Source organism: Erpetoichthys calabaricus, chromosome 1 (assembly GCF_900747795.2).
Source record: "Erpetoichthys calabaricus chromosome 1, fErpCal1.3, whole genome shotgun sequence".
Classification (NCBI taxonomy): Eukaryota; Metazoa; Chordata; class Cladistia; order Polypteriformes; family Polypteridae; genus Erpetoichthys; species Erpetoichthys calabaricus.
In genome coordinates this window covers 33,369,261-33,396,154 of record NC_041394.2, presented here as the reverse complement: position 1 = coordinate 33,396,154, position 26,894 = coordinate 33,369,261, and the positions used below count along the sequence as shown (strand labels likewise).

The 26,894-nt window shown below is 41.3% G+C and overlaps 1 protein-coding gene across 1 annotated transcript in view; it reads left to right on the top strand.

Moving 5' to 3' along the window:
- LOC114648448 (EH domain-containing protein 2-like) overlaps positions 1–26,894 on the top strand; it is a 66,723-nt gene that overhangs the window by 31,500 nt on the left and 8,329 nt on the right. The window contains exons 3-4 of the mRNA XM_028797485.2: positions 5,311–5,723; positions 19,934–20,098. Coding sequence (XP_028653318.1) covers positions 5,311–5,723; positions 19,934–20,098 — 578 coding nt within the window. The remainder of the gene's footprint in view (positions 1–5,310; positions 5,724–19,933; positions 20,099–26,894) is intronic.

The window sequence follows — 26,894 nt, the reverse complement described above, 5'->3', positions numbered from 1 at the left end:
TATTATGACACCCAGACAAATTCTGTCAATTATATTAGAAGCAGATACTTAAAGTGTACAAATGCACTCATTTTCAGTTGAATCAGAGTAAAGTTAGCTGCATAATGTGAGATTTTTACAGTTTGTTTTTTAAAAGCCTAAAAACAAATTCATGCTGAGGAAAATCAAGGTAAGGTAACTGGATAATGACAAGTACCCTAGAAATGATTTCTGTGAGTGGTGCTGTTAGTTAAAGTAATGACATCCATTCATAGATAGATAGGTAGATACTTTATTAATCCCAAGGGGAAATTCACATACTCCAGCAGCAGCATACTGATAAAGAAAATATTAAATTAAAGAGTGATAACAAATGCAGTATACAGACAGTCAATAACTTTGAATAATGTTAACGTTTAGTCGCATAGTTTGGGGGAGGAACGATCTCCTCAGTCTGTCAGTGGAGCAGGACAGTGACAGCAGTCTGTCGCTGAAGCTGCTCCTCTGTCTGGAGATGATACTGTTTAGTGGATGCAGTGGATTCTCCATTATTGATAGGAGCCTGCTGAGTGCCCGTCACTCTGCCACGGATGTCAAACTGTCCAGCTCTGTGCCTACAATAGTGTCTGCCTTCCTCACCAGTTTGTCCAGGCGTGAGGCGTCTCTCTTCTTTATGCTGCCTCCCCAGCACACCACTGCGTAGATGAAGGTGCTCGCCACAATCGTCTGATAGAACATCTGCAGCATCTTATTGCAGATGTTGAAGGACGCCAGCCTTTTAAGGAAGTATAGCCGGCTCTGTCCTCTCTTGCACAGAGCATCAGTATTGGCAGTCCAGTCCAATTTATCATCCAGCTGCACTCCCAGGTATTTATAGGTCTGTACCCTCTGCACACAGTCACCTCTGATGATCACGGGGTCCATGAGGGGTCTGGGCCTCCTAAAATCCACCACCAGCTCCTTGGTTTTTCTGGTGTTCAGGTGTAGGTGGTTTGAGTCGCACCATTTAACAAAGTCCTTGATTAGGTCCCTATACTCCTCCTCCCGCCCACTCCTGATGCAGCCCATGATAGCAGTGTCGTCATCAAACTTTTTTCATCAGTTATACTAGACATGGGTACAATAAAGCCTTAAATCTTATGGAAGGTTATTCATGCTAAAATTAAATGCAACCCATTGTGTTAAGTACATTAAAATGTAATGCATTTAATTTTGGCAAATTTATACTTAAAAATGTATCAACTAAATGATCAATTGCTTTTCACTACAGCACACAACTTTCGATTCGTCTCCACAGACCGCATGGCATAACTAAAAGCAAAGCAGATGTATTGCATTTCGCTTAGCGGCTGCTCAGAGTTCATTGCATTTCAACTAAGACCACACGTTGATCATGCCAGACCTGAATGTAATTGAATGACCAGTCAGCATCAACAGACGTGATAAGAGGTATTCCAATCACGAGTGTGTTCACCCGGCATCAAAGATGGAGATTAGGGAGTTGATGAAACAGGAGATGCGCTGTCTCATTGAATAGGTGGAAGCCGGCGATGTAAATGACGATATCATTCTCCTTCGCGTTGACCAGTTCCTAGAAATGGCCAGTGTAATAGAAGCAGCAATAGAAGAGTTTCCGTTTGCTACAGTAACATCCTTGAATGCATTTAAGGGCTGATGTCCTGAAGAGCTGCAGCATATGATTATGTAGATCATCAACCAGGCCTCCATACACCACTATTACCCTAAACATGGTGTGTAATTACCTGCACTTGGGGATCACCATACCGGCTGTTGCTAAACTTGAGTATCGGAAGAGGAATGGAATAATAGTCAAGTCAAGTCAACTTTATTTATAAAGCACTTTACATACAACAGCCGCTGACCAAAGTGCATGATATTGTCCAAGTGTAACACGTTACGTAGATGACTTAACCCTTAAACCGCCACAACCGGCTATAGTCAGATCCCAATGCAATTGGCCAGCACACCAGAGCTGATCAGTTAGTGCCGTATATTCGTTGAGCAGCCAGCTCATGACCACTGTTGGCCCCTGCAGCACTACAGCACCACTGTCTCTGGGATTCAGCCGCTGCACTAGACAAGCCTGCAAGCATCCGTGTTTAACTCTGTGTGTTTGCATGCAGCCAGTTCAAGCGCAGTTGGCTTGGTGTTTTACTGAATTTCATCAATGGCGTCAGTTGCACCTTGTACATATTGTTCCAGTCGTTTCCAGTAATTGTGATGCTCTTTGCATGAAATAAAGTATTCCATTAAAATTTCACATTTTCTTTGTGAATTGTGACGTTTAATTAAGAAGTGCAGCAAAAAAGTATTTGGCGTCCAGGGGTGCATTAAGCCCCAAGTATATGGCGGTTTAAGGGTTAACGTAAGAGTACGCTTAGTGATCGGCGCCATTCATAGTTACGTTTTCTGACATCCAAATGAGATGGTCTCATGTCTCTTATCTCTGATGTTTCCCTTCTGTTATTGGGTTCCTTCCTCTTTGGTCCATCAAAACAGGGCCAACTTAATGTAGGGGCACAATGGGCACTGAGTGGGGGCCACATGATATTTCTGATGCCTATGTATATTTCTGTTTTGCTATGAAAACAAGGGCTCCAGCACACTACTTTGCCTGGTGGCCTGTTATACCATTAAAACAGCCCTGCATCAGATGAACCATATTTAACTTAAATTTGCACGTATTTGATTGACCATCTTATCCTGATGATGAATGACTCTGATCAAAGTGTTTGATCTTTGAAGTATATCTGCACTCCTTCCTTTCCCAAGCTGTAAGATACTTTGGCAATTCCTAGTCCTATGGTATCTGTCTGTTCACATTAATTGAAACCGGTTCTGTGGTACAGTATGTACTGATTTCCCATTCCTAAGTAAATGGAAGTTATCGACAAAGATAAAAAGTGACGGGAACAAATGCATAAATTACTAATACAATACAAAAGGATGCTTGCAATCCCTGGAATTAAGTCCTGTAAATCCTGCTTCATTGAACAGAATATTTACAAATTAATATACACAGTTTGCAAATTCTCCACACCAGAACAGCATGAAAACACTTCCAGACAGAAACTAATCCTGTGGCAGGGCATGAATTTCACTAGATGGAAAAGCACTTTAATTTTCAAATATTTTGTGAAGTGCTACACTGAGTTTTGCTGCAAATTCAGGTTCAGGCAAATCGTTTTGCTCGTCACTCCTGTTGATAACAGACCTGCCCAGTATGAACCACAGATGGTGGATGGGTGAGTGGCTGCCCTTTGCTAAAGTGTGAGATCTAGCACAGTTGATTTCTTTACTAATTTCCACCTTGAAATGCTAATGGGTGGGCTTGGAAAATGCGTGACTAGATCTTTCATGACCAGAAATTAGACTTTCTATTTTTTACATAGTTTTAAACTCTCAATTTTATTGTGCCTTTGGTGGAAATTGCTCTACATTTTACAAGCATATTGTCATGTCACAGTTCACCTGAATATGCGGAGGTATACCTCAGTACTGTCACAGGTATTAAAGGAACAAGCACTTGGGATGGTTCTACTGCTTTCTCCACTCACAGGGCTTCCCTTGCATTCCCCACGGGCCTCCATCTCTGCTGCGTTGTTTTTTTTGGCTGTGACTTGGACCTGCTCCTTCATATTTTTAATGACTTCTGTCAAATCAAAGGGCTATATCATCTTCTATACAGGATCCTGCCAACTACGCCACTTTTTGAATGAGACATAAAACCAATGGTTTGACTGTCTGTGGTCATAAAAGATCCCTGGACATCTTTTAAAAAGATTAGGGTGTTTCATGATGTCTTTTCTAAATTGTCCATCATGGCCTGGTAATTCTGAAACCCTTATCATCGCTGTCCTTTATTTGCTAACTATCTCTCTCACCCTTTCACCACCTAATAATAGTTATTGTGTGGTGAGTGTACTGGTGTAGTGGTAGTGGTTGAAGTTGTTCTCCACTGTACAGTATATGTAATATTTTGAGCAGGTTAGAAAAGTGCTTTTAATTAACTATTATATTTAAGAACAAATAAAAAGGTCAAAGCAAAGTGTTGGGTTGCCGGCCACGTAGTACTACGGTTGATGAAGAAACACAAAAGAAAAGGTGCAAAATACAGCGTTGTGCCGCCAAGAAAATGAACATAAACACTTCTGAGTAGGAGTTCTGTCTTCCTCAGTTGCAGGTCCTGAATGATTGCTCACTTCCAGCGCCTTCTTGGTTTTTATAGTGTTGGGACTTCATTAGTGGAAGTAGAAATGAGGTCACTCATCATCAGGCTGGCAAACCTCTGAACCGTGGATGAAAGCAGAGAGGATTTTCCCAACACTGGTCTGCTTTGGGTGGCATTTGCTTACTCTACAGGAGCTCTGAAGATGTTTCCTAAGCGCTTGTGCTTGACAATATTTATTTTGTTAATCTTTACAGTGTCATCCATGATGTTACTCTCCCTGCTAGACTTAGTTTTTTACCCTGATCTTTACCATAGTGCTTAGGCTGGTACCCTGAAACCCTGCCCATTAACCAGGCCGGGGCTCTTCTAATAAAGTACCCACATTAGCTGGGCTGTCTCCATCATGCCTCTGACACTTCTGCCCTTACAGCCCCTGGCATTCTGGGTAACTTGTCCCAGACTGCTTAAAAATGCTTTGCCATCTTTATAGTGCCTTTTTATGGTTATCACGATTGTATTACTGTAAAATTTGAATTTCTTTGTTTTCTTTTATTGTTCATTCTTTCTGCATTTTCCTTCTGGAACGTTTTCCGTTGAACATTAACATACATTTTCCAGATATACATATTCTGTGGTATCAATTGGAACATTTTTATTTCTTATTGGCATCTCTTGTGCTGTGTTCTCCCCAGAAACTACTTACTTTTTCTGGCTCAGTGTGTCACTCATGTGTGAGATAAAAAAGTTATTGTAAGAATATTTATATCCTCCAAAAAAAAAAATTAAAATAGTTGCAGCTGTGTTGCCACTGGAGCCAGCTGGCCTTGATTATCCACACTGAGTCGAGCAAGAAGACGGAATGAAAGAGGACGGCACAGTATGGCCGGCCTAGCAGAGCAGGGGATGAAAGGAACAAATTCAGGGAGGCGTAACTGGAAAGAATGACCGAGCGGAGGCATTTCAGGATGTGGGTCATCGAGGTTATGCTGACTTTCCTCTAGTGATCATTCCCCCGTTGTAATTTTAAAAACATTTTCTCTTTTTTTTCCCCCCCGTTCATTCCTTAGGTGCTGGCTTTTCTCATTTCTCTGTCATTTCTCATTAATGGCCTTATTCTCTCTTCCTTTCTCTGTTCCCAGGTTATGACTTCCCAGCGGTCCTGCAGTGGTTCGCCGAGCGCGTTGACCGCATTATCCTTCTCTTCGATGCCCACAAACTTGAAATCTCAGATGAGTTTTCCGAGGCCATCCGAGCCCTCAAGGGGAATGAAGACAAGATCCGAGTTGTTCTCAACAAGGCTGACATGGTGGACACCCAGCAGCTTATGCGTGTCTATGGCGCCCTCATGTGGTCTCTGGGCAAAGTGTTCAATACTCCAGAGGTGGTCCGTGTTTTCATCGGTTCCTTTTGGTCAGAACCACTGCTCATTCCTGACAATCGCAAGCTATTTGAGTTGGAGGAGCAGGACCTGTTCAATGACATTCAGAACCTGCCACGAAACGCGGCTCTTCGGAAGCTCAATGACCTAGTGAAGAGAGCGCGGCTCATCAGGGTGAGCTTTCACTTACTTTGTGAGTGTGGCTGAGTGGGTGTGTGTGTTTGAGTGCCTAGAGAAAAGGGTGAGAGGATGGATCTCTAGATTGAAGGGCATGGTCTTCTTAGCAGAAGTGAACCTCTTAAAGTGAAGTAGCCATGAGAACCCAATCTATGTCTTCAAAATTCCCAGGAACACTGAGTATGACAGCCTTACCTTGGAAATTCCATCTTTCCTACCTGAAAAATCTCAAAACACAGTGTGAAAGAATAAACACACAGAATCTAACGTTAAGAGTTGGGGATCCTCCCTGTATACTGGGTGTAGCGTCCAGTACAGAATAAGGGTCAATATCAAAGCAAAACATTTGACAAACTAAAGTTCTCTCTTTGGTTCTTATATACAAACAAAAAAGGAAGTGCAATTAAAGGGGAGGAAGTGCAGGGAAGTCTGGAGCTGACATCAAACGTAATATCCGGAGATGACATCAGAAGTATGGTTGATGGACTGTAGTCAACGGGGCTGTACAGAAACATGGCGACCCCACAGAACCAGCCGAGGAGTCTTTTGTGGGAATGGGACATGATGACTGGTATGGCCGTTTATTCTGTTGTCTTTCTGTGGTTAAGGAAAGAAAATCATTAGTACCTCGTCTTATCCCCCTGTCTTTCATTCTTTCATGCGCAATCGAGCCTTTTGACTGTCTCCAAGCGTGCGTGTGTGACAACAGCTAAAACATTGTCTGCCATTAAGAGATATTAGATATTAGGTTTAATCTATATAAAACAAATCATCATCTGTCTGGCAGAACTAATTTTCACAAAATTTTGCATGTGTGTTGCTGTTGGTCCAACATTTTCGTATTGGGGGGGGGGGGGGGGGGGGAGGTTTTTTAAGAGAGGGAAACTCAAAAACTAGTGCAGTTAGGGACTACAATTCCCATCAGGCAGTAAGAGTATGCTGGGGCTGATGGGAAGATGCCTTTGGCATGCACTGAATTTTGTAGTGACCACAACAGGATCTCATCTAAGACTACAGGTTCATGTCACGTTTTCATCTCAATTAACTTGGATAACAATTGCATTGTCTCATTGTAGGTTGTGCTTAGCCATGTTGTATTTCCAAAACACAGTTTTTCCCCATTTATTTATACCCAGATAGAACTTGGAATTCCACTCATTTTCCATAAAATGATTAACTCACAAAAATAATGATAATAGGCATTTTCCCACTGCAGGAACTTGTTTTTCAGGAACCAATGAGTCCCTGTATAATATAGACTATGGCCCACTCGTGGTCTCTGGCCATTTTTTCATGTTGCGTTCTCACTGCACAACAGAACTGTAACCTTTATTCAAAATGTGTGACATGCAAATAAGAGTAATGCAGTGCAACGTGAGGTGCGTTTGAGAGTTCATTTTGGACCACAACCCCTCACTTATTGCTTCAATACAGTTTTTGGTGCAGCTCACCAAAGACGAGGCTATGAAGAGTGATATGGTGTGAAGTGTGGCCGAGGTCCAAACTGCTAACAGATTTGTAAGATGGCACTAGTGGTTGTGGTCAACCAGTCATTGCCTTACTACAATAGTTACTTGTTGAACGAAAAGCACAAAACCTGGAGAAGAACCTAAAAAAAGTACCAGGTTCTACAGTTTATACCAGGCCCGAGTACCTGCGGTGGGAATGCTACAAAAGTTCTGGAATTTCGCAAAAGTCTCTGCTCCCTGAAAAACATTTCTGCAATAGGAAAGCACTTAATAATGATAAAATGTGTAAATAGATTAGTAACACCCTCTGTTTGTCTTTTTAATTTTTTTGGCTTTATTTGATGTTATTTATCAATTTTCAATACTAAAAACCTCATTTCAACCCTCAGATCACATTTTGTCATGTTTGTTTGTTTCCCAGTCACACAAAAGTGGCTAAACTGACTCATAAACTTCATAGCAGTAGAGTGTTAGCCATAGATTGATACAGGAAAAAGTAGGGTGAAATGACACCTTTCATTGGCTAACTAAATAGATTACAAATGCAAACTTTCGAGGCATCTAAGGCCCCTGTTACACCTTGCCTAATGAAGGGGCCTTAGCTGCCTCGAAAGTTTGCATTTGTAATCTATTTAGTTAGCCAATGAAAGGTGTCATTTCACCCTACTTTTTCCTGTATCATAAAGATCATAAAGATTGTATGTAGGTTGCACTTGGTCCAACGTAAAATACAGGGTATATGAAGTAACAAAAATGTCACTGGGTAGGAGAGTTATAATGGGGAGCAACCCAAAAACTAGACATTATTCTAAAATGGAGTCGATCTTAATGAAACTTTGCATGCATAATAAAGCTGAATCAACTCAAACCCAGGCTGCATGGCATTTCAAAAATATCATTAGGAAGGGTGGTCTAGGGTGGCAAAATAATTATCATTCCAAAATGGCTGAGTCGAAGTCCATGAAATTTAGCATGTGTGTTACTGTTTGTACAACCTAAAATCTAAACTTGAAAACTTTTCAAAAGTCTTAGAAATGGGGTTTAATGGTGGGGATGAGAGGTGCAAAGCCATGTTATCATAGAACAGTTCAGCTGATGGCAATAAATTTGGCACATTTTTAAGGGTTGGTCCTGCTTATAGTGGAGGTTACATTCCAAGTCAGTGATTCAATGTACATAATTTTGAGGTGTGATGGGGAACCAACACAAAAACTCAAAAACAGTAATGTCTGCTTTCACAAAATGTTGTATTCACATTAATATTCATGCAATTTAAAATTCAAGCTTTAGGGGCTTTCAAGAATTTCACTGGAGAGTTGTAATGCGAGGAGCCAACACCACAAAAAGCCTATTACGCCTAAACAGCTGAGTGGATTTCCATGACATTCTGTGTGTGTATCCCACGTGACCTAACTTTAACATAAAAAGTTGATGAAGTTTTAAAGGTTTCACCATGAATGGGAGGTCAGTAGAGGGAACAACACAAAATCCAACAGTTTTGCTCAGCTTACATGCCATAGCAAACATTTAGCTTTCAACAAGCCATCCAGTTGATTTATGTTGATTAAACATCTACAGTATTTTTGAAACCACAGTAAACCAAGTAATACAAGGAAGCAGCGTTCATGGTTCCAACCCAGCAAGGAGTTACTGCAATTATGGAATCCAATCATACACAAAAAAGAACAAATTCTTGAAACAGTAAAGCAGATAAATTGATAAAGAGGTAATGTAAATGATGGATGGGACAGTCAGCAATGACAAAATGGTCACCATTCATAAAACAGAAATATTTGATTTCTTACTTCAACTCCTTCTACAAATACATTTGTGCAATGGCAGATACACTGTCTTGTAAATCTATAATGCTGATCCAACTGAATGAATTTAGTTAAACAAAAAAATAACATTCTTAAAACCACCTAGTGGAAATTAATGGAAGTGCATTCAAAATGAAACTGTTGAAGCACATGCTCTTGAGAGTCTGAGACCAACTACCAAGCTATGCGGTTGAAAGAACTTAGAAAATTGTCAGGATGAGATATTGGGATAACTTGCATATTACTATCTTGAACTGATTTCTCCATCAGTTAAGGAAGACTGTGTTTTCGAGGTAATCATGGCGGCAGAGAATAGTGACGTGTTGCATGTTGATTAGCACATGCAATAAAGAATTTCACTGTTCTGTACCTGTGACAATATGGACCCCATAAATTAAACCTCATATAAAGTAAAATGAAGGGTCTCTTCCCATTTGTAAAATTTGTTTTGCTCTACAGTTAATCAAACAATAGTCGACAAAGGGTGTGGCTGTGACATCATTGTGTTCTGTTGAAATTGCATCATCACATTTTGTAGGTGTTTAAGGAACCAATCAGATCAGGGTAGAGAGAGAAGAGCCATCTGGAGGTTTATCTGGTGTAGAACCCAATTGTTTACTTGCACAGATAACTTGGGTCACCCCTTTGACTTTTATGTGCTAACTGGCATTTTGGTAAAGGTGAGCTAACAGCTAGCGTTTACTGTAACCAGTCCATCTGTCTGACTCTTCTATTGATGGTTTTGAATTTTAATTAGGAAGAGCTACCTCTGAGGCATAGAATGGTGGAGCTTCCAGTTATGATTTATTTTAGATAAGTAGCCGTTTTGATCACTGGGTACTAACCTTCAGTTTTTAGGTAAAGAAATATGACTGTCAAGTTTAGAACAACAGGTTAGGTGCTTGCCTTCCTTAGGGACCTACAGTAACTTGCGTGGGATGACCTTCCTGCCTAACTTCTCTATTTCGATATTCCGTTTGAGTCAATATTTAGTGTTTAGGTAGCCAGGTGGAATTACGGTGGCCCACGTGTCAACCTTTACTCCTGATGTTAGTTGTTCTGGTCAGGATGAGCTACCTGACAAGATTTTAGTCTTGATGCCAATCACTTTGGTCAGGATGAAGTACACTACTAGTCAGTATGTGGGAACCTGTTAATTTTAGCTAAAGGAGCACTCTCTTAACATAGCAATGGAGAAGACTGTTCTGTAATCCAGAAGTCCTGGATTAGAGTCCTACCACTGCTACTGCTGTTGTCTCAGGGAAAATGAGTGGCTGAGAGGGGGGCTCACCCTGAATGAATGTCTGAGCAGAGATGTGGTGATCATGGACAGTTATCTGTCAGTTTACTGTGTGAAGGTTTATTTAAGGGGCTGATTAGCACAGTTAGGAAAGGCTACCTTTCATGCTTTATGGTGATGAAGATGAGCTACCCATCACACATAAAGTTTCAGAGTGATAAAGATGAGCTACTTCTCAGGCTTTCAATTTGACAAAGATAAAGAATTACCTGTAATCCATTATGTTTGGTGGAGATCAATATAGGGTGTCTTTCTTTGCTTTGCTTTTGATTGTGATTCGGCTACTTATGATTGGGTATTTCTCAGATTTTGTTTGATGGTGATCAAGATGAGTTACCTGTCGGGCTTTAATTTTGATGTTGATCAGTTTGGTCAGAGTGAATGATCTGTCTGGCATTATAGTTGATTGTGACTATAAAAGAGTTTCAGCCTATACTCTTGACACTGATCAGTGTGCTTAGAATGAGCTGCCATTTAGTCTTTATGTTTGGTGATCATTAGGACCTGCTGTGTGGCAGACTTTTTATTTTATGGTGAACGGTCTGATCAGGATAATCTCTCTCTCTGGTTTTAGATTTGATAAGCTACATGTTAGGCTATGCTGTTGATGCAGATCTGTTTGGTTTGAACAAGCTTTACGTTTGATGGTTATTAAGATGAGTCAGCTGTCATCTTTATTCTTGTTAATTACTTTGCTCAGGATGAACTTACCTTGTAAGCTTTATATTTCATGGACACCAAGATGCAGTACATATCGGGCTTTTGCTTATGATGCTGTTCAGCCTGGTCAGGATGAGCTGACATGTCAGACTTTGTTTTTATTGCCATCAGGAAAAATCTTTCAGGTAGCACTTCTTGAAGACCATCCAACACAACGTCTAACAGGTAGACATTCATCCTGACTAAACTGATCAGTAGTGATGAGAAATCAGGCATGTTTTAATTTTCATTCAGTTTCATGAAACTGTCACAAAAATGACTTCATGGGTGATTTTGCAATTGGAAACATGAAACTAACAAGAAGAGTCTTTTGGTGGTTTTAAAGGATTTTTGGGTAGAAAAAAAGTAATATTGCTTCTCAAATCCTCATTCACACTTCCGTGTTCTTTTCTGCTACTGTGCCTCAGCTCAGATCAATTCTGTTTAAGCCTCTCATTCACATCACCGTGTGTGTTTTCTTAAAACATGTAACATGCTGCATATTTTCCACATGAAGACACTTAAATACACAATCATTCATATTGCTGGGTCTTCCTCACAGGAAAACTATTTGGGGAAACCAGCACCTCCGTCTTTCTCAGCAATCACCTTTTCCTGTTTCTTGATTCCTCCCGCACAAGAGGTTGAGGATGTGCATGCACCAAGCCCCATGAAGCTTTGAGTTGTTTTTCTGTCTCTGATGCATCTTTAGAGTTGGGGTCACTAAGATTATTATCATAATTGGCAAAGTGGGGATCGTACTATCAGAGCAAGTTTGGTGGCTCAAGAAAATGTCTACATGTGATGGGAATTAAGTCTTTTTCTCTCAAGATCTGTATTTAAGTACTAAATGACAGAAAGACACATGCAGAATTAAAGCACGTAAAACCTTCCACACAGGACTAAACACCTGTCTTCTTGTTTCAATGGTAGAGATTTAGTTGGAAGTGATACAAAATTTGTTTTGTGAATTTTTTTGCACCGCAAAACATTGAGTTTCAGTTTGAATTCACTTTTGCACAAATTGTTACACTCATCGCTATTGATGTGTCAAGAATAAAGAGATATTTATTTAAATACTTAATGTTAAGCAGACATGTGAGGAGCTAATGCATGGCTGATATGTTCCAAAACCTACCGCGGATGCCTGAATACCGCGGATAGTAGCAAACCCTACATATGCAAATTTTCCATTTGCATAATACTTATCATAAAGTTTAATTGATAAATTAGACACAATAAGACATTAACAACTAAATAATCATTAAATACATTATACATTATTATACTTGTGCTCTGTCCCTCTTTTGAATGAATGAGATTCTGACATTTTAGCTTAACTCTCAAGGGATGATGGAGTAAGCAAAATATATTGTACACACACATAGCTTATACACATTTTCACTTTTATTTCTTAAGCAATATCTTAGCCTACTGTGTGTACTCCCTGGCTTCTCCATTCTTCATTGTTTTCACTGATAGGAAGCACTTCATGGCTTTGAAGAACTGAGAGCATCACTACATGTACTCTGGTGCCATTATTAAGGAAAGTTAAGGGTAATTTTCACAAATCTACGATTACATGACAATGAATGCAGACAGCGAGGATGCTAGGAGCTAAAGGCTGTTTTATACTGTACTCGACACGTCAGCATGGTGATAATGACACCGACACATAGGCCCATCCCTGCATGCTGCTGGCGCTTGTTGGGTTTTTGCCACATTCTGTGCACGGATTGCAACAATTGTTTATTTCGTCCACAGTACCCCTGGGTTTTTCACTCCCCAATAACGGAGACTTTTGAAAATGCTATCCAGTGCCGTTGGCACAGCATTGCAGTGAAGATGGGTGAAAACTGAATTTTGACAACTCTAAGTGCACTGTGATTGGCTAGTGCTTATTACTTGACCCTTCCTTGATTGGATTCTATTCATTACATTATGTATATATTTGGGTGTTAGTCTCAATAACAATTCCACCTCACTGTCAGCCCAAGCAGAATGAATCTGTTTTTGTTTTTTTGTATTTGCCATTGCTGTTCTCTGTATGTAAACGCAAGCTGACTGGTGAAGTGTGGAGGACACTTCCTCTTCCTCATTCCAGTGATGCATACATGGCCATTGTAGGTCACCATATTAGGTCGTTTTAGTGTGGGTGGAGGTACTCTCGTAAAAAATGTGAAACTGCTTATGTGAACAGAGATCCTTTTTTGTTATTAATAATTATATTTTTAAATGATAATGTAGTAATGTGGATATGGCTTGAGTTTTGGTGTAAATTCATTTTTGTGCGAATCATTTCACTCATCACTACTGACCAGTATGAGGAGTAACGCCTGAACAGGATTGATCACCATGAACAAATTTCTGACAGGCTTTCCTCTTGATTAATGCTCGACTTGTCTGGCTATAACTTTGATGGTGATCATGGTGAGCTACCTGTGAGCTTATACTGTTGATGCTGATTATCGCAATCTACCTGTAAGGGTTTATGCTTCATATTAAATAGTATTGATCTCAAGAGCTGTCTGTCATGCTTTATACAGTATTAGATGGCCATTAAGACGTGCTGCCTATCACCTTTTACTCCTGATGCTGATCATCTGCTCAGGGTGTGCATTACCTGACATCACAGTCCGAATGAGCTCCCTGTGTAACCTTATGTGTGATGGTGATCAAATCAAGATGCAATGTTTGTCAGGCTTTACCTTTGAAGGTAACCACATTAGATGAAGCTCAAAGTAGGGCACAGATCTTTGTGTTTTTGTGCTGTAAGTGAATGGTTTAAACTTTCCTTTCAGTTGTAAACAACGAAATAGCATCCAAGCAGGTAACTCCTGTGGAAGATCAGCCCAACCCAGACAGACACGCAGACCCAGAAGTCCCAAAACACACACGTTTATTTTGTTCCTTCTTCCTGCACAACACACACAGTGCACAAACCCCAATTAACTCACCTCAGTCCTTTTACTTCTCTTCTTATTCTTCTGCCGCCTCCACTCCTCTCCTCACAAGCTCCGTCCTCTGCCTTCTGACTCCGCTTCCTTGAATGGAGTGATGCGGCCTCTTTTATACTGCACCCGGAAGTGCTCCATGTGCTCTCCGATCACCTTCCAGCAGCACTTCCGGGTGTGGTGGAAGCGCTGCATGCAAATCTAGCTCCTCTTCTGGCAGCACTTCTGGGTGTGGCGAGCTCTCCAGGTGCCCTCTGGCGGTGACCACGGACCCCAACAGGGTTGAGCTTCTAAGCCCCTAGCACATGGCCCTGATGCACCCCAGGGGTGCTGCCCTCTCATGTCCCAGGGTATGAATTGCCCCTCTCCCGGTCCCCTGCTTCTCCAGGCCTGCCAGTAAGGCACAATCCCCAGCCATCCATTACACTTCATATTACCTCATGGTACCTGCAGGGATCTGATCCACTATTTGTCTGTTATTTGCTTTCAGGTTCAAGGGCCCAGTGATTCATACACTAGCAATCAGCAATTGTTTATTTTGGCCAGGAATGGGGAGCGGCGTCTGGAAAAGAAAGATAAAATGCCGGGGTTGGCAAGCGGCAGAATTCCATAGTCTCTCTCTCTGTGTTGAAGTGTATTGAAGGTTGATGGCAGGGGCGGCAGTACAGAATGATGATCAAGGGTTGTCCTTTCATCTCTTTTAGCTTGAGGGTCTCCTTGTCTTTCAGCACCTCCTCTTTCCCACCCTTTTCCAGTTCCTCTGTAATCAGTAGCCTCTCACCACTGAGGCCCTATCCAGTAGGCTGGCATCATTTCCGGCTTAGGTTTGGCCCAGTGAAATTGGGAAACAGCTCCCCTGTGTAAATAATTATGGAATGTTTTATAATAACCCATGTTGGCTCTCTGACCCTGAGAAGTAGGCCAGGACTCTTGGAGGATGAACAGTATGTGGATATAGCTGGCAGGAGGACAGTGTTGAAGCTGTCAGAGTCACACCAGGCTGGTTCTTAGAGAGGCCATGTCAGACTTGCCATCCTGTCTGCCAGTAAGAGGAAAGGAGCAATGGCTGACTGAAGTGTAATAGCTGGTGCAGTCTCCGGATATTGTTGACGCGATCTTCTCACTGTGGAAGGATCAGCTTCACATCAGCCCATTGTGTTCATTAAAACTGAACAATGGGATCTATTCCTGTCTTGTTGCGATGATCAGTAGAGAAAAACCACACGCAAAACTGGACAATGATTTTAGCATATGGAGTACTGGCAACACTAGGCTCAGGCATTTCACGGAGAATTGTGACATGTGACTAAGAAGAAGAACATGAGCATGAAACAGGGTGGAGACATGGAGCCTGTAAATATTTTCACACTGTTGTTGCACATTCCCGTTCAGGAAAGGAGGTTTGAAAACACAGAGGGCTGCTAAAGTCAGGTCCATAAGTATTTGGCCAGTGACACAACTTTCATAATTTTGACTCTGTACGCCACCACAATATATTTGAAATAAAGCCATCGTTATGTGATTGAAGCGTAAACTTTCAGCTTTAAGGGGTTGACCAAAAATATTGTATGAGCAGTTTAGGAATGACAGACATTTTTTACATGGTCCCCCTACTTTCAGGGGCTCAAAAGTATTTGGACAAACTAACATAATCATAAATATAATGATCATTTTTTCAATATTTGGCTGAAGTCTGGAACCCATGGCCATCTCCAAGTGCTGGGTTTCCTCCCTAGTGATACTTTGCCAGGTCTTTACTGCAATTGTCTTCATTTTCTGCTTGTTTGTTAGACTTTCTGTCTTCAGTTTTGTCTTCAGCAAGTGAAATGCTTGTCCAGTTGGGTTGAGGTCAGTTGATTGACTTGGCCTTTGAAGAGTCTTCCAATACTTTGCCTTGAAAACCACTTGGTTTGCTTTCGCAGTATGTCTATCTGTACTGTGAACTGTCGCCCTATCAGTTTGGCAGCATTTGGCTAAATCTGAGCAGATAGTATAGCCCTGTACACTTCAGAATTCATCCTGGTACTTCTGCCAGCAGTTATATCATCAGTAAACACCAGTGAGTGACTTCCATTCACAGCCATGCATGATCATGCCATAAGATCTCCCGCCACCACTTTTCACAGATGATGTGGTATTTATCGGTTCATAAGCCATTTCTTCTATTTTCTATACTCTTCTCTTTCCAGCATTATGGTATATATTGATCTTAGTTTCCTTTATCAAAGGAAATTGTTCCAGAATTGGGCAGGCTTTTAAAAAGGTTTTATTGCAAAGTGTAATCTGTCCTTCTATGCTTGAAGCTTATCGGTGGTTTACACCTTGTGATAAACTCTCTGTCTTTACTTTTGTGAAGTCTTCTCTTGGTTGTCAACTTTGGTGTTCTTGGTTTGGCTAAATGTCATGAGGGGGCTCTTCTTCACCAAGGACAGAATTCTTCAGTTATCCAGCACAGTTGTCTTCTGTGATTTTCCGGACCTTCTGGTGTTGCGGAGTCCCTTCTTTTTAAGAAAGTACCAGATGGTTGATTTGACCACTTTTGGTGTTTCTGCTGTCTTCCTAAAGGGTTTGTTTTGTTTTCTTAGCTTAATGATGGGCTGTTTTTACTTGCATGGACAGCTGTTTGGCCTCATATTGAGAATTCATACTGCTAGCTTCCAAATGCACATTCCATGCTTAGAACCAACTCCAGACATTCTACTTGCTTAATAATTAATGAAGTAATGAGGGAACTGCTCCCACTTGGTAATGGAACATCCTGTCAATCAACTGTCCATAAACTTTGAGCCCCTGGAAATTTGGGCCCATGCAGAAAACTGTCTACCATTCCTAAATGGCTCATATGATATTTTAGGTAAAGCTCTTAAAGCTGAAAGTCTACACTTCAATCACATAATGATTGCTTTATTTTAAACCCATTGTGGTGGCGTACAAAGCTAAAATTATGAAAATTGTGTGATTGTCCAAATACTTTCGGACCTGAGTGTAGATCAAGATGTAATCAGACCTCTGAGGACATGATTTCAATTCCAATTTAGGTCAATTTCTTTACATATAGTGCTAGGAAGCAATGGAAGACGTTTCAATGAGGGGGGAGGTTGTGGACGTAAATTACATTATAGATGTCATTGTCTGCTGTTATTATCAGCAGGTATATGCTGCAGAAATACACTGACAGAAATTCTTCCAATCGTACAACAGCCCAAGATGAAATCAGACTTCACAACTCCTCTCATTGTGCACGTGAAATGACGGCTGATGAAACTGAAATTTGGACCAGCTCAGAAAATCAGTTGGTGGCATGTGAGATTAAGCAGTCTCACGTGATGATTTTCTGATTACACCATCTGTGACAGATAGGGGGCGCTATCGCTCCCCTGAACCCTTTGATCAAACGCCAGACACCAGATAAAAGTCCAAATATAATATTTATTCAGACAATACAGTGCACAAAGCACCCTTCACTCCACTATACTCATATATCACTACAAATCAATAAACAATCCTCCACTCCCAGATGCGTCGCCACCCTTCCTCCCGACTCAGCTCCTCCGTCTGGGATTTCCCAGAGTCCTTTATAGTCCTTGACCCGGAAGTGCTTCTGAACCCTCGGTCCATGTGACTTCCTAGCACTTCCGGGTCAGATCAAAACTCTTCTTTTTCATCCCGGAAGTACGTAATTTCTTCTGTCCATGTGACTGGGACATACTTCCAGGGTGTAGGGAAATCCTTAATCCTCCCTGCAGCGTCCTCTGGCGGCCCCCATGGTATCCAGCAGGGCTGTGAATAAACACTCCATTGTCCATGATTCCCTGCTGGCATTCGGGGCACTTCCACGCTACAGGGAGGGCTCCATCTGGCGGCCTGGTGGTATTGGCTGGGATGAATGGCCGGCCATATCCCACACATCATATTTCCCAAAATTCATTGTGCAGCGGTCACACGGAGTGTGCTCATGGTAAGAATAATAATGTAGGGTACGAGAGATAGAGGAATGGAATTATCCTCTTAACGCCAATTGCTTGTCAGTGGCCCTAAAAAGGACCGTTAGCATCTTCAGTGCTGTTTCCACCTGCTGCTTAGATCTTCAGCAGAGTCACATGCTCCCATCTGCTTGTCCCTTTGTCCCTTCATGCATGCCACCCAGATCCACCTCACCTGGGATCAGAGGCAACCCGTATGCTACACGATTCCCCTGGCTCTTTGCAAGCCGGCCTAAGCCCAGGGTCCAATCCGAGGCTTGCCAGCAACACCTCTGAGCCGATTGGCGTCATCAGCTAGGAGACACATCTGATTGAAGTGCTGTGTCTGTGCCCCCCTTACCTGCCACTCATGGGCTGCTTTATAGCCGGCTCGATTTCAACTTTTTGATTTCAAAAAGCTATCACATAGCCGTCACATACAACTAAATGGCCAATGGCAAAAGTATCTTAGTATATTTGTACTGGAAGAACCTGAATTAAACACACACAGTGGTGAATTAGCAAAGATTACATACCACCAGTTCTTTTCATAAAGTAGCCAGACCATATTGTCTGTACTTTCCTAACCATCCACATGTCCAGTTGTGTTTTTCTTTTCTTTTGTAGTGTTAGAATTCAGTACAGCAAGAGTCAGCAATGAAATTCTTTACTTTGTTGACATTTTGAGAAGCCTGTGGCCATAGTTGTTTTTTTCAACGAGTAAAACTTTTTGTTGTGAAATGTCAGTAGATAAAACTGTCTGTCAGCGCCATGTACTGTAGTCTGGACAGCCACATAGTGATGTGTCAATCAGACTGAACATGCTTATGTAGTTTTGAGCATGAATATACAACTGGCAACTCTATTGTTCAGTCTAACTAGTCGCCTGATCACAGTTTCTAAAAATTGCACAGTGTATGCCCAGCATTTGATGCACCAAAACGAATGCAAAGCCCTTGGCATTATTGTAGAAAATTGCTCTGAACGTTGGCAAAAAGTAAAATGAAGTCAATTACAAACTTGAAATGACTGAAGGCCCAGCACCCTGCAGTGGCATCCATGGAGGCGACTAAATCCTTTATTCGAATATTGTAGTCAGTTGTGTTAGAATCTCTGCTTAGGTCTAAAATCAATATGATTACAGAAAAGAGTAAGGAGTACTTTAAGTAAGACGATTTGAGTTTTTGATTAAATAAAATGTATTTTAATACATTCTTGTTCATTATTTGACCAGGGAGACAAGACAATAAGAATCTCTCTGCACTCGATCATGAGGCAACTCTGTAAGGTGCGAGACATGATGGGATGAAGAAATGGACTTAGCACCCCACACTACCTCCACTGTCACCTGCTCCTCCACACTGCTCAGGTCTTCTGAAGCTCCTGGTGCTGCTGGCTGCTTTAGTCCTGTGCCACCACAAACACATCACCAGCTTCACCTCACTCCAATCATTTAGGGCCAGAGGCAACCCATCTGTAACACTATCCCCCGGCTCTGTGGGCTAAACCAAGGACTAGGTCCAAACCTGAGGTTCACCAATGTCTATGCACCAAGACTGCTGGACTTTAGCTGTGGGGCGACACGTTTGAAGTTCTTCTCTAAGTGCTCTTTCTCCATGCTCTCAGGAGATGATTTCATGGACGCCATCTCCAGGTAGTCCATTGCAGGGCCCTCTCATGTTGGGCTAATTTACAATCAGCAGTTAACTCAACATGCACCTCTTTGGGATATAGTGAGAAAACCAGACGTGCTAACCACTGTGCCATATCAGTTCAATATAGATCCTTTCTGAGTGACTCAGGAGAGTGTAAGTAAATTAGTACAATGCAGTGTAAATTGGGATGTGGCAAGAAGCTAAGGGGGGTCTTCAAAGGGCAGTGACAACTTGGGCAGGTAGGAAGCTAAATGTGTCAAAGGCAGTGTGGGTACTCCTGAGTATGGACACTTTGTTCAGAATGCTTTCTTGTTCATTTCCTCACGTGGTCTTCTTTGCTGTCCATAGGTCCATGCGCACATCATCAGCCACTTGAAAAATGAGATGCCCTCTGTCTTTGGGAAAGACAACAAGAAGAAGGCCCTGATTAACAAGCTGCCTGTCATCTATGCCAAAATTCAACTGGAACACCACATCTCACCTGGCGACTTCCCAGACTGCAACAAAATGCAGGTAAGGGGCACTGCAGTGCCACTGGTCAGCAACCCAGAAAAACGAGGTGAGGGGACGACTATCAAATATAGTGTGTACAATAAGTGACCTCATTGGACAATCAGCCTTCATCTCTAACACACCTTTGACTTCACTTTTAGTTTTAAACACGTTAAAACAAAAATACGAGAAAGCATCTCCACCATTCTGATTTTACTAAGCAAACTCAGACAGACAGAGACCCCACTTTGAAGTCTAAGGAGATGCTTTTGAATGCTGTTCCTTTGAAAAGAAAGTCGGAGGGGGAGAGGAACACAGTGCTGCTTTTATTCCTGGCACTTCACTGTTGGTGGCCTCTGGCTCTAAGATGGCAACAGAGGCTGTGAGGATGTACCCATGTGCCCCACCAGAGCCAGCCTACATGAGATAAGGTCAAAGTGCATCATAAATAGATTCATTCCAGTGACTGAAACAGCTGGTGCCTCATTTTTCACACATTTGGTTAAACATCACATAAGTTTAATGCCTGAATCTGCTTAAGCCAATTATAGAAAAGTCAGAGCATTTCCCAGCAGCACTAAGTGGACAGTAGGAAGCAACTCTGGACAGGAGATACTCACTCACACACCCAACACAGGCCAGTTCAGAAGTCTCTGATTAATCTGACATGCATGTAGGGGTGTAGGAGAGAAAGAGGAGCTGGCCAATGATAAATGAATTCTGGTTAAAGATCATATTGAGTAAAGGAGAAGTGTGAACACCCCAACCACCCAGCGAGATCTGCCAGCGTGCAACCACTCCAAAAGGAGAAAGAGGACATGTTGTCAGCTTAAATTAGGTTGTAAGGTTTTGACTTTTAAAATTCAGAGTGGAATTATGAGGGGTGATCATAAAGTATCTATCTATCTATCTATCTATCTATCTATCTATCTATCTATCTATCTATCTATCTATCTATCTATCTATCTATCTATCTATCTATCTATCTATCTATCTATCTATCTATCTATCTATCTATCTATCTATCTATCTATCTATCTATCTATCTATCTATCTATCTCTATGCCACTTAGACAAACCATTTTGCTTTTATAACCCATTGTCTGTAGCCGACTTGATGTTCACAGTTTCACAGAAAATACAAGGTGTAAACAGCAAAGCAAATCATCTTAATAGGTGGACCTTTCATGCCTGTAATCAATATGTTCTACACCCTCAGCATCATAACAAACTGTACACTAATCTTGCTGGCAGTGGCTTGCACCTCAGATTTCTTTAGGGTTGGAGGTTTATGAGATGTTCATTGTTTCAGTTGTTGGAACTGCATCATAGTGATGTGTCCAAATTTCATCCCCAGTTATCAAACATCTTTAAATTCCCCTCAGTTCAAATTAATTTGTTTGAGTGTCTTCTTGTAGCATTAGATGTAGTGACACCTCATTTCAGGGGTCAACATTCTAGGTAGACATTACTTACTGAGCTGACCCCAAACAACCCCATTACAATTCACTTTACATTAGCAACATTCTCTTCTGTTGTGAATGGCTGTCCATAGCTTCAGTCATCTTTGAGAAGTGTTGTGTCATGGCAGAGTCTTGACAGTGGTCTATGAAGGGGACCAGTCCTGGTACACATTAATCAGGCACAGATGAATGTTCTAGTGTTCCATAATTATGTGGCTGCAACACCAACATGGCCAAACTGAAAAATCCCACAAGAGACACACCAGGACATTCACTGGTCTGCCTAGAACCAGGCCTTTTCATATTGACACTCATGTTGATCAGTGTCAAAAAAGCCAAATTAAATCCACTGCAATAAAATGTTGTATAACAATAAATTGTGAAAACTTCCAAGGGAGTGACTGCTTTTCATAGGCACTGACTGTATGACTACAGTAATTACTGAACAGGGATGAAAAGCACAAAAATATTTTATGGTTACATTTTGGTGTAACTTTGCAAATCTACACTGAAATACATCCATCTATTATCCAACCCACTATATCCTAACTACAGGGTCACGGGGGTCTGCTGGAGCCAATCCCAGCCAACACAGGGTGCAAGGCAGGAAACAAACCCCTGGCAGGGCGCCAGCCCACCGCAGGGCATACATACACACCCACACCAAGCACACACTAGGGACAATTTAGGATTGCCAATACACCTAACCTGCATGTTAGGTCTGTGGGAGGAAACCGGAGTACCCGGAGGAAACCCACGCAGACACGGGGAGAACATGAAAACTCCACGCAGGGATGACTTGGGAAGCGAACCCGGGTCTCCTAACTGCGAGGCAGCAGTGCTACTCACTGTGCCACCGTGCCGCCACATTGAAATACAGTATAACAAAAATGAGAATTACTGCAGAACTTCTGTTTAAAAGTGTGTACTGGATGTTTGTCATTATATGCGTCAAATTGTTTCTTATACCACATTGTGGTGAATGTGATTTAGTCTGTTAGAAACATTTTGTGATGTGGTCCACGGTTCAGCTTCTGGACCTGCCAATGCCTTTGTGCAATCTGAGCAGAGTATTTCAGCCTTTTTTGGTGTTGCAAAGCACTTTTTCCCATGTAAGTGCTGAGCACTGTCATTAGAGTTGGGGGAGAGAATCCTTCTTGATAAACTGAGCAAGAACATCAAAACTTGTTTGTGCATCGTCCTCCATTATAAACAATGATAACATTATAAACAACTAACTGTGTAAGCCTGTGCTGTAAAAAGCCTGGGGTCCTAGAAACTATTGAAATCGTCAGAAAAAGAATTGAAATGTAGAGATGTCAGGTAATTAAAAGGAACTACTCTGGGCGACTCTCTCCTAGGAGGATTCGTTTAGCCGACGTGCTCGCATTGCTTGTGCATTAGCGGTGGGAGGAAAAATAAAAGGGATACTTTTTTGCCGATGTTTGCGGCTAAGAGACTTTGTCTTTTTTCTGAGGTTTCGTTTTGCTGATTTGATGGCCTCGCTTTTGTTATTAGCAGCTAAGCGAGTTTTCTGTTTTTTTCAAAGGTGGAGTCCTTACCCCGACTCCACCTCTTACTTCCGGGCCGGACAGACACACACACTTCCACATGTAGACATTTATATATACGATAACAACTTGCAAGCCAGAAACTCTGATCTAGGTCAATGTTTCCCAGACTTTGTGGTGTCACGGCCCACTATTCCACAGGCCAGTGTGTTCACAGCTTACTGGTCCCCTTCCGTTAATTTACCATGATCATCTAAACGGGGTAAGTGGGGTGGTCTCCCTGTGTGATTTGAGCGTGATAGTCAAAGATAGTGGCAGGGACCCATGCAATCACCAAAACATCAGAGCTTTAGATGAATTAAGTGCAATCTCCAGAGTGGGAATTGGGGAAGTCGTTCAAGACCGGCCAGGATCCACCTGTGAATTGAGCTCGATTGTTGGAGCAGTGGGTGGGGTCATAGCTGGGGTTGGCAAAGGGCCCACGTGCAATGCCACCATGGCTCACAAGTTGGGAAACAGTGATTTAAAACATTTCATTGTCATAATCTGTTACACTTGGGCTGAGTGTCTATTTTATGTTTTCCCAATGTTTATGTGTGTGTGTCTGGGTAGGTTCTCCATGATGAGCTGGTGTCCTGTCCTGTGTTGGATTGTCACATTCTGTATGACTGATCCTCCCCGGCAGGGTCTGAGCCACCAGCAATGCTGTAGTAGAGACACGGCTGGACAGATGTTGTAATTGCAAACTCCAAGTTTAGTTACATGGAGTTCAATACTTTAGGTATCCAAATAGTTTACAGGATTTAATTACAATATTTTAACGGTAATGTTTCTTGAAGAAAACTAATTAAATAAAACCCTGTATGGAAAATACACAAAACATTTGGTGTAATTACACGAATGTCATTTTATTTTATCATTTAAAATTATTATGTGTTCAGATACATTTTAGATAATTAAATGGTTTGTGACAAAGTGACAGACTTTCAAAGGTGTTCCATAGGGGGTGGAGTGAGGCCATTTACCTTTGGTGTTTAATTTAAATATAATATGCCCTTACTGTGATTTTGTGAGAATTAATAATTTTATTGTAATGGTTTAATGATGGATTGCATTGTGCGAGAATGGTGTGAATACCGTGCATCATTAAAGAACGCTAACGACGGGAAGTTTCCAGCTGTAATTGCAGCCTGTGATTGCTTTATGTCATTTCATTTCAGCGAGGCGGCTCAGTTGTGACAACCGTAATTATACTTTTAAAGGAATGTAATGTTATGTGAATGTGCAAGCTCTCCAAGGGACTATATGAAATTATGAAAGATTGATGTAATTACACTAAATGAAATATATTGTAGCAATTTTAAAGAAGCAGATGTCTTTACAGATTTTTAATTTGTAATGATAGCCTGAGCTGAGTGAGAATAATTTACAGGACTCTTACATGACATAGAGGCTTACTTTTTTTTTTTTTTAACCTGACAGCTAAACAGCTTTGGTTTTCTTTTCTTTCCGCTCCTTTCCACATTTGTCGGATTTTTCTGCTTGCATGTCTGGAATCACCTTGTGGCTTCTGTGAGTTAAAAGTCTGCAGCTCTGTGCATTTTCTAAATCATCACCCTGCCAATGTGTGCAGTCAGAAAAGCAATCGGCTCGCATTCCTGAGTGCTTTCCAGGCAGGATAATTGACGGCATATTTATTTCTGACTCAGTAAATGCTTCTATTTTCTGCTTTATTAGTTACATAAAAGGCAGTGAAGTTCCCTAGATTTTAGACACAACATTCCATAATTATTTGTTTGCTGCTGTTTGCGAGTTTGGAAAACGCAATCACTGCCCAAGAGACGTCTGTGAAAAGCTTCACTCAGCTTTATCTCAAAGTTAAATTCTTTAGACCTGCCAACTCTGAATGAAACCACCACCTCCGGTAATAAACAAGACAATTTTGGCAGTGGGGGAATAACCTGAGAGTTTTAGTCCGATTTCCAACAGGAAAGGAATTGAAAGCTGTAATGAAAGCAACCTTGGGAGCCAAAGCGCTATATAAATGTAATGAATTATTATTATTATTATTAAGGAAGAGCTGCAAGAACAGAGAAGTGGAATTAACAGAAATAGTAAAGTTAAGAAGTGCTTGTTAAAGTTTCTCCCAGTGCAGACTTGCTTGAGAGTCTCTTTGTAACATGACGTGAAGTCACTCACTGACCGTGCACATACTGTACTTTTAATTTAATCATTCAAGGAATCGAAAAAGTCACTTATGACTCGACTGACCCCTCACTAATCTCTCTGTCTTCTGCTGTCTCATGCATGTCACTCTTTGATTCTTTAATAAGATTTATTACACAAAGGCAATGTTTTCAATGGTGTCATTGATGCCAAATGCCAGGCAGACACTGGGTCGTCTTTAAGAAACGTCCTGACATGACATAACTCTACAGCCCACTGTCCTAATTGTAGATGTATAGTTTTGGGGCAAGCTGAATAGGTTTCTGTTAATGTTTTTATGTTTATTTTTAATATTTTTATTTTTCCAGCAGCCATACCACCACCACTTCAGAACAGGTAATCCACCTGCAGCTAAGCAAGTTCAGGCCCTGCCAGTATTTGGAAAGGAGGCCATCTAGGTTGCTGCTGGAAGAGGTGCTGGTGACCCTGTGATCTGAATGAGGATCCCAATGCCCCAGTGCAGAGATGGGGACTAGTGTTGTGCATAAACGAGTTCAAAAGAGCGCGTTCATTGATCAAGCTCATTTTTCTAAGAACGGGGAACTTAATGTAACGTATTAGCAAGTGAAGCTAGTTCAGTTTTATGTGACATTCTGGATCTGGTTTAGGTCCAGATTAAGCGTTTTGCCTTAGTGGAGCTGAATCTGAATACGGTATTCAGATAAGCACAAATAGTGGATTTTTATGAATATTTTTTTCGTACAAATGTTTTGCCATTTATTTTTATTTGGAAAAAATAACATAAATCAAATAGGCCCTGTCTGTTTCTACCTGCTTGTGCTTAAGCTTCACCCCCGCTGACACGAGCACGCGGTGAAGCTCCACTTTCGCTTTTAGGAAAACGTTGTACTTTCGCGAGGCCACTTTATATTTTTCCCTGTTGGACATGCAATATATGACGTGAATTTTGACCAGCAGCATAATGAGTTAGTTCAACTACACGCTGGTCCCACAGTCACCATTTGTGCCACACGGTTGGAAACAGAGCGGTAATTTATATGTATACCTGCATCTATTTAATTTAAGATATTAGCTTATATGGTTATACGTGTTTGTTGCTGGGTATAACTCAATAAAGTGTATTTAAATAAAAAAAGTCTTCATAATTATTGTATTTTATTCAAGAACATTGCAATAACCTAATATAAGGCATGGAAAATTGAAAAAAGTAAACTCATGGGTCATTTATTCTCACTCCTTAAAAAATACAAAATGAACTGAACATGAACTAGTTCAAAATTGAAATGGTGAACTACGAACGTGAATGTATTCATTTTAATCTGTGTGAACTGAACTTTGAGCTAGTTCTTGTGAGGCGTGAACACTGATGGTGACCCTGTGCTGTAAAAATGGCACCTCATCCTTCGGTTGAGATGTAAAACTGAAGTCTTGACTCTCTGTGGTCATTAAAGATTCCTGGGCATCCTTCACAAAGAGCAGGGTGTATCCTGCTGTCCAGGCTTAATTGCCCTCCATGGTCATGTCATTCTGGCCCCCTAATCATCTCCTGTCTCTAATTGGCTATCTCTCTGATCCCTTCGCCACCTAATAGCTAATGAGTAGTGAGCATACTGGCACAAAAATAGCTGTAGAGTAGTGAGAAAAGCACTATTATTA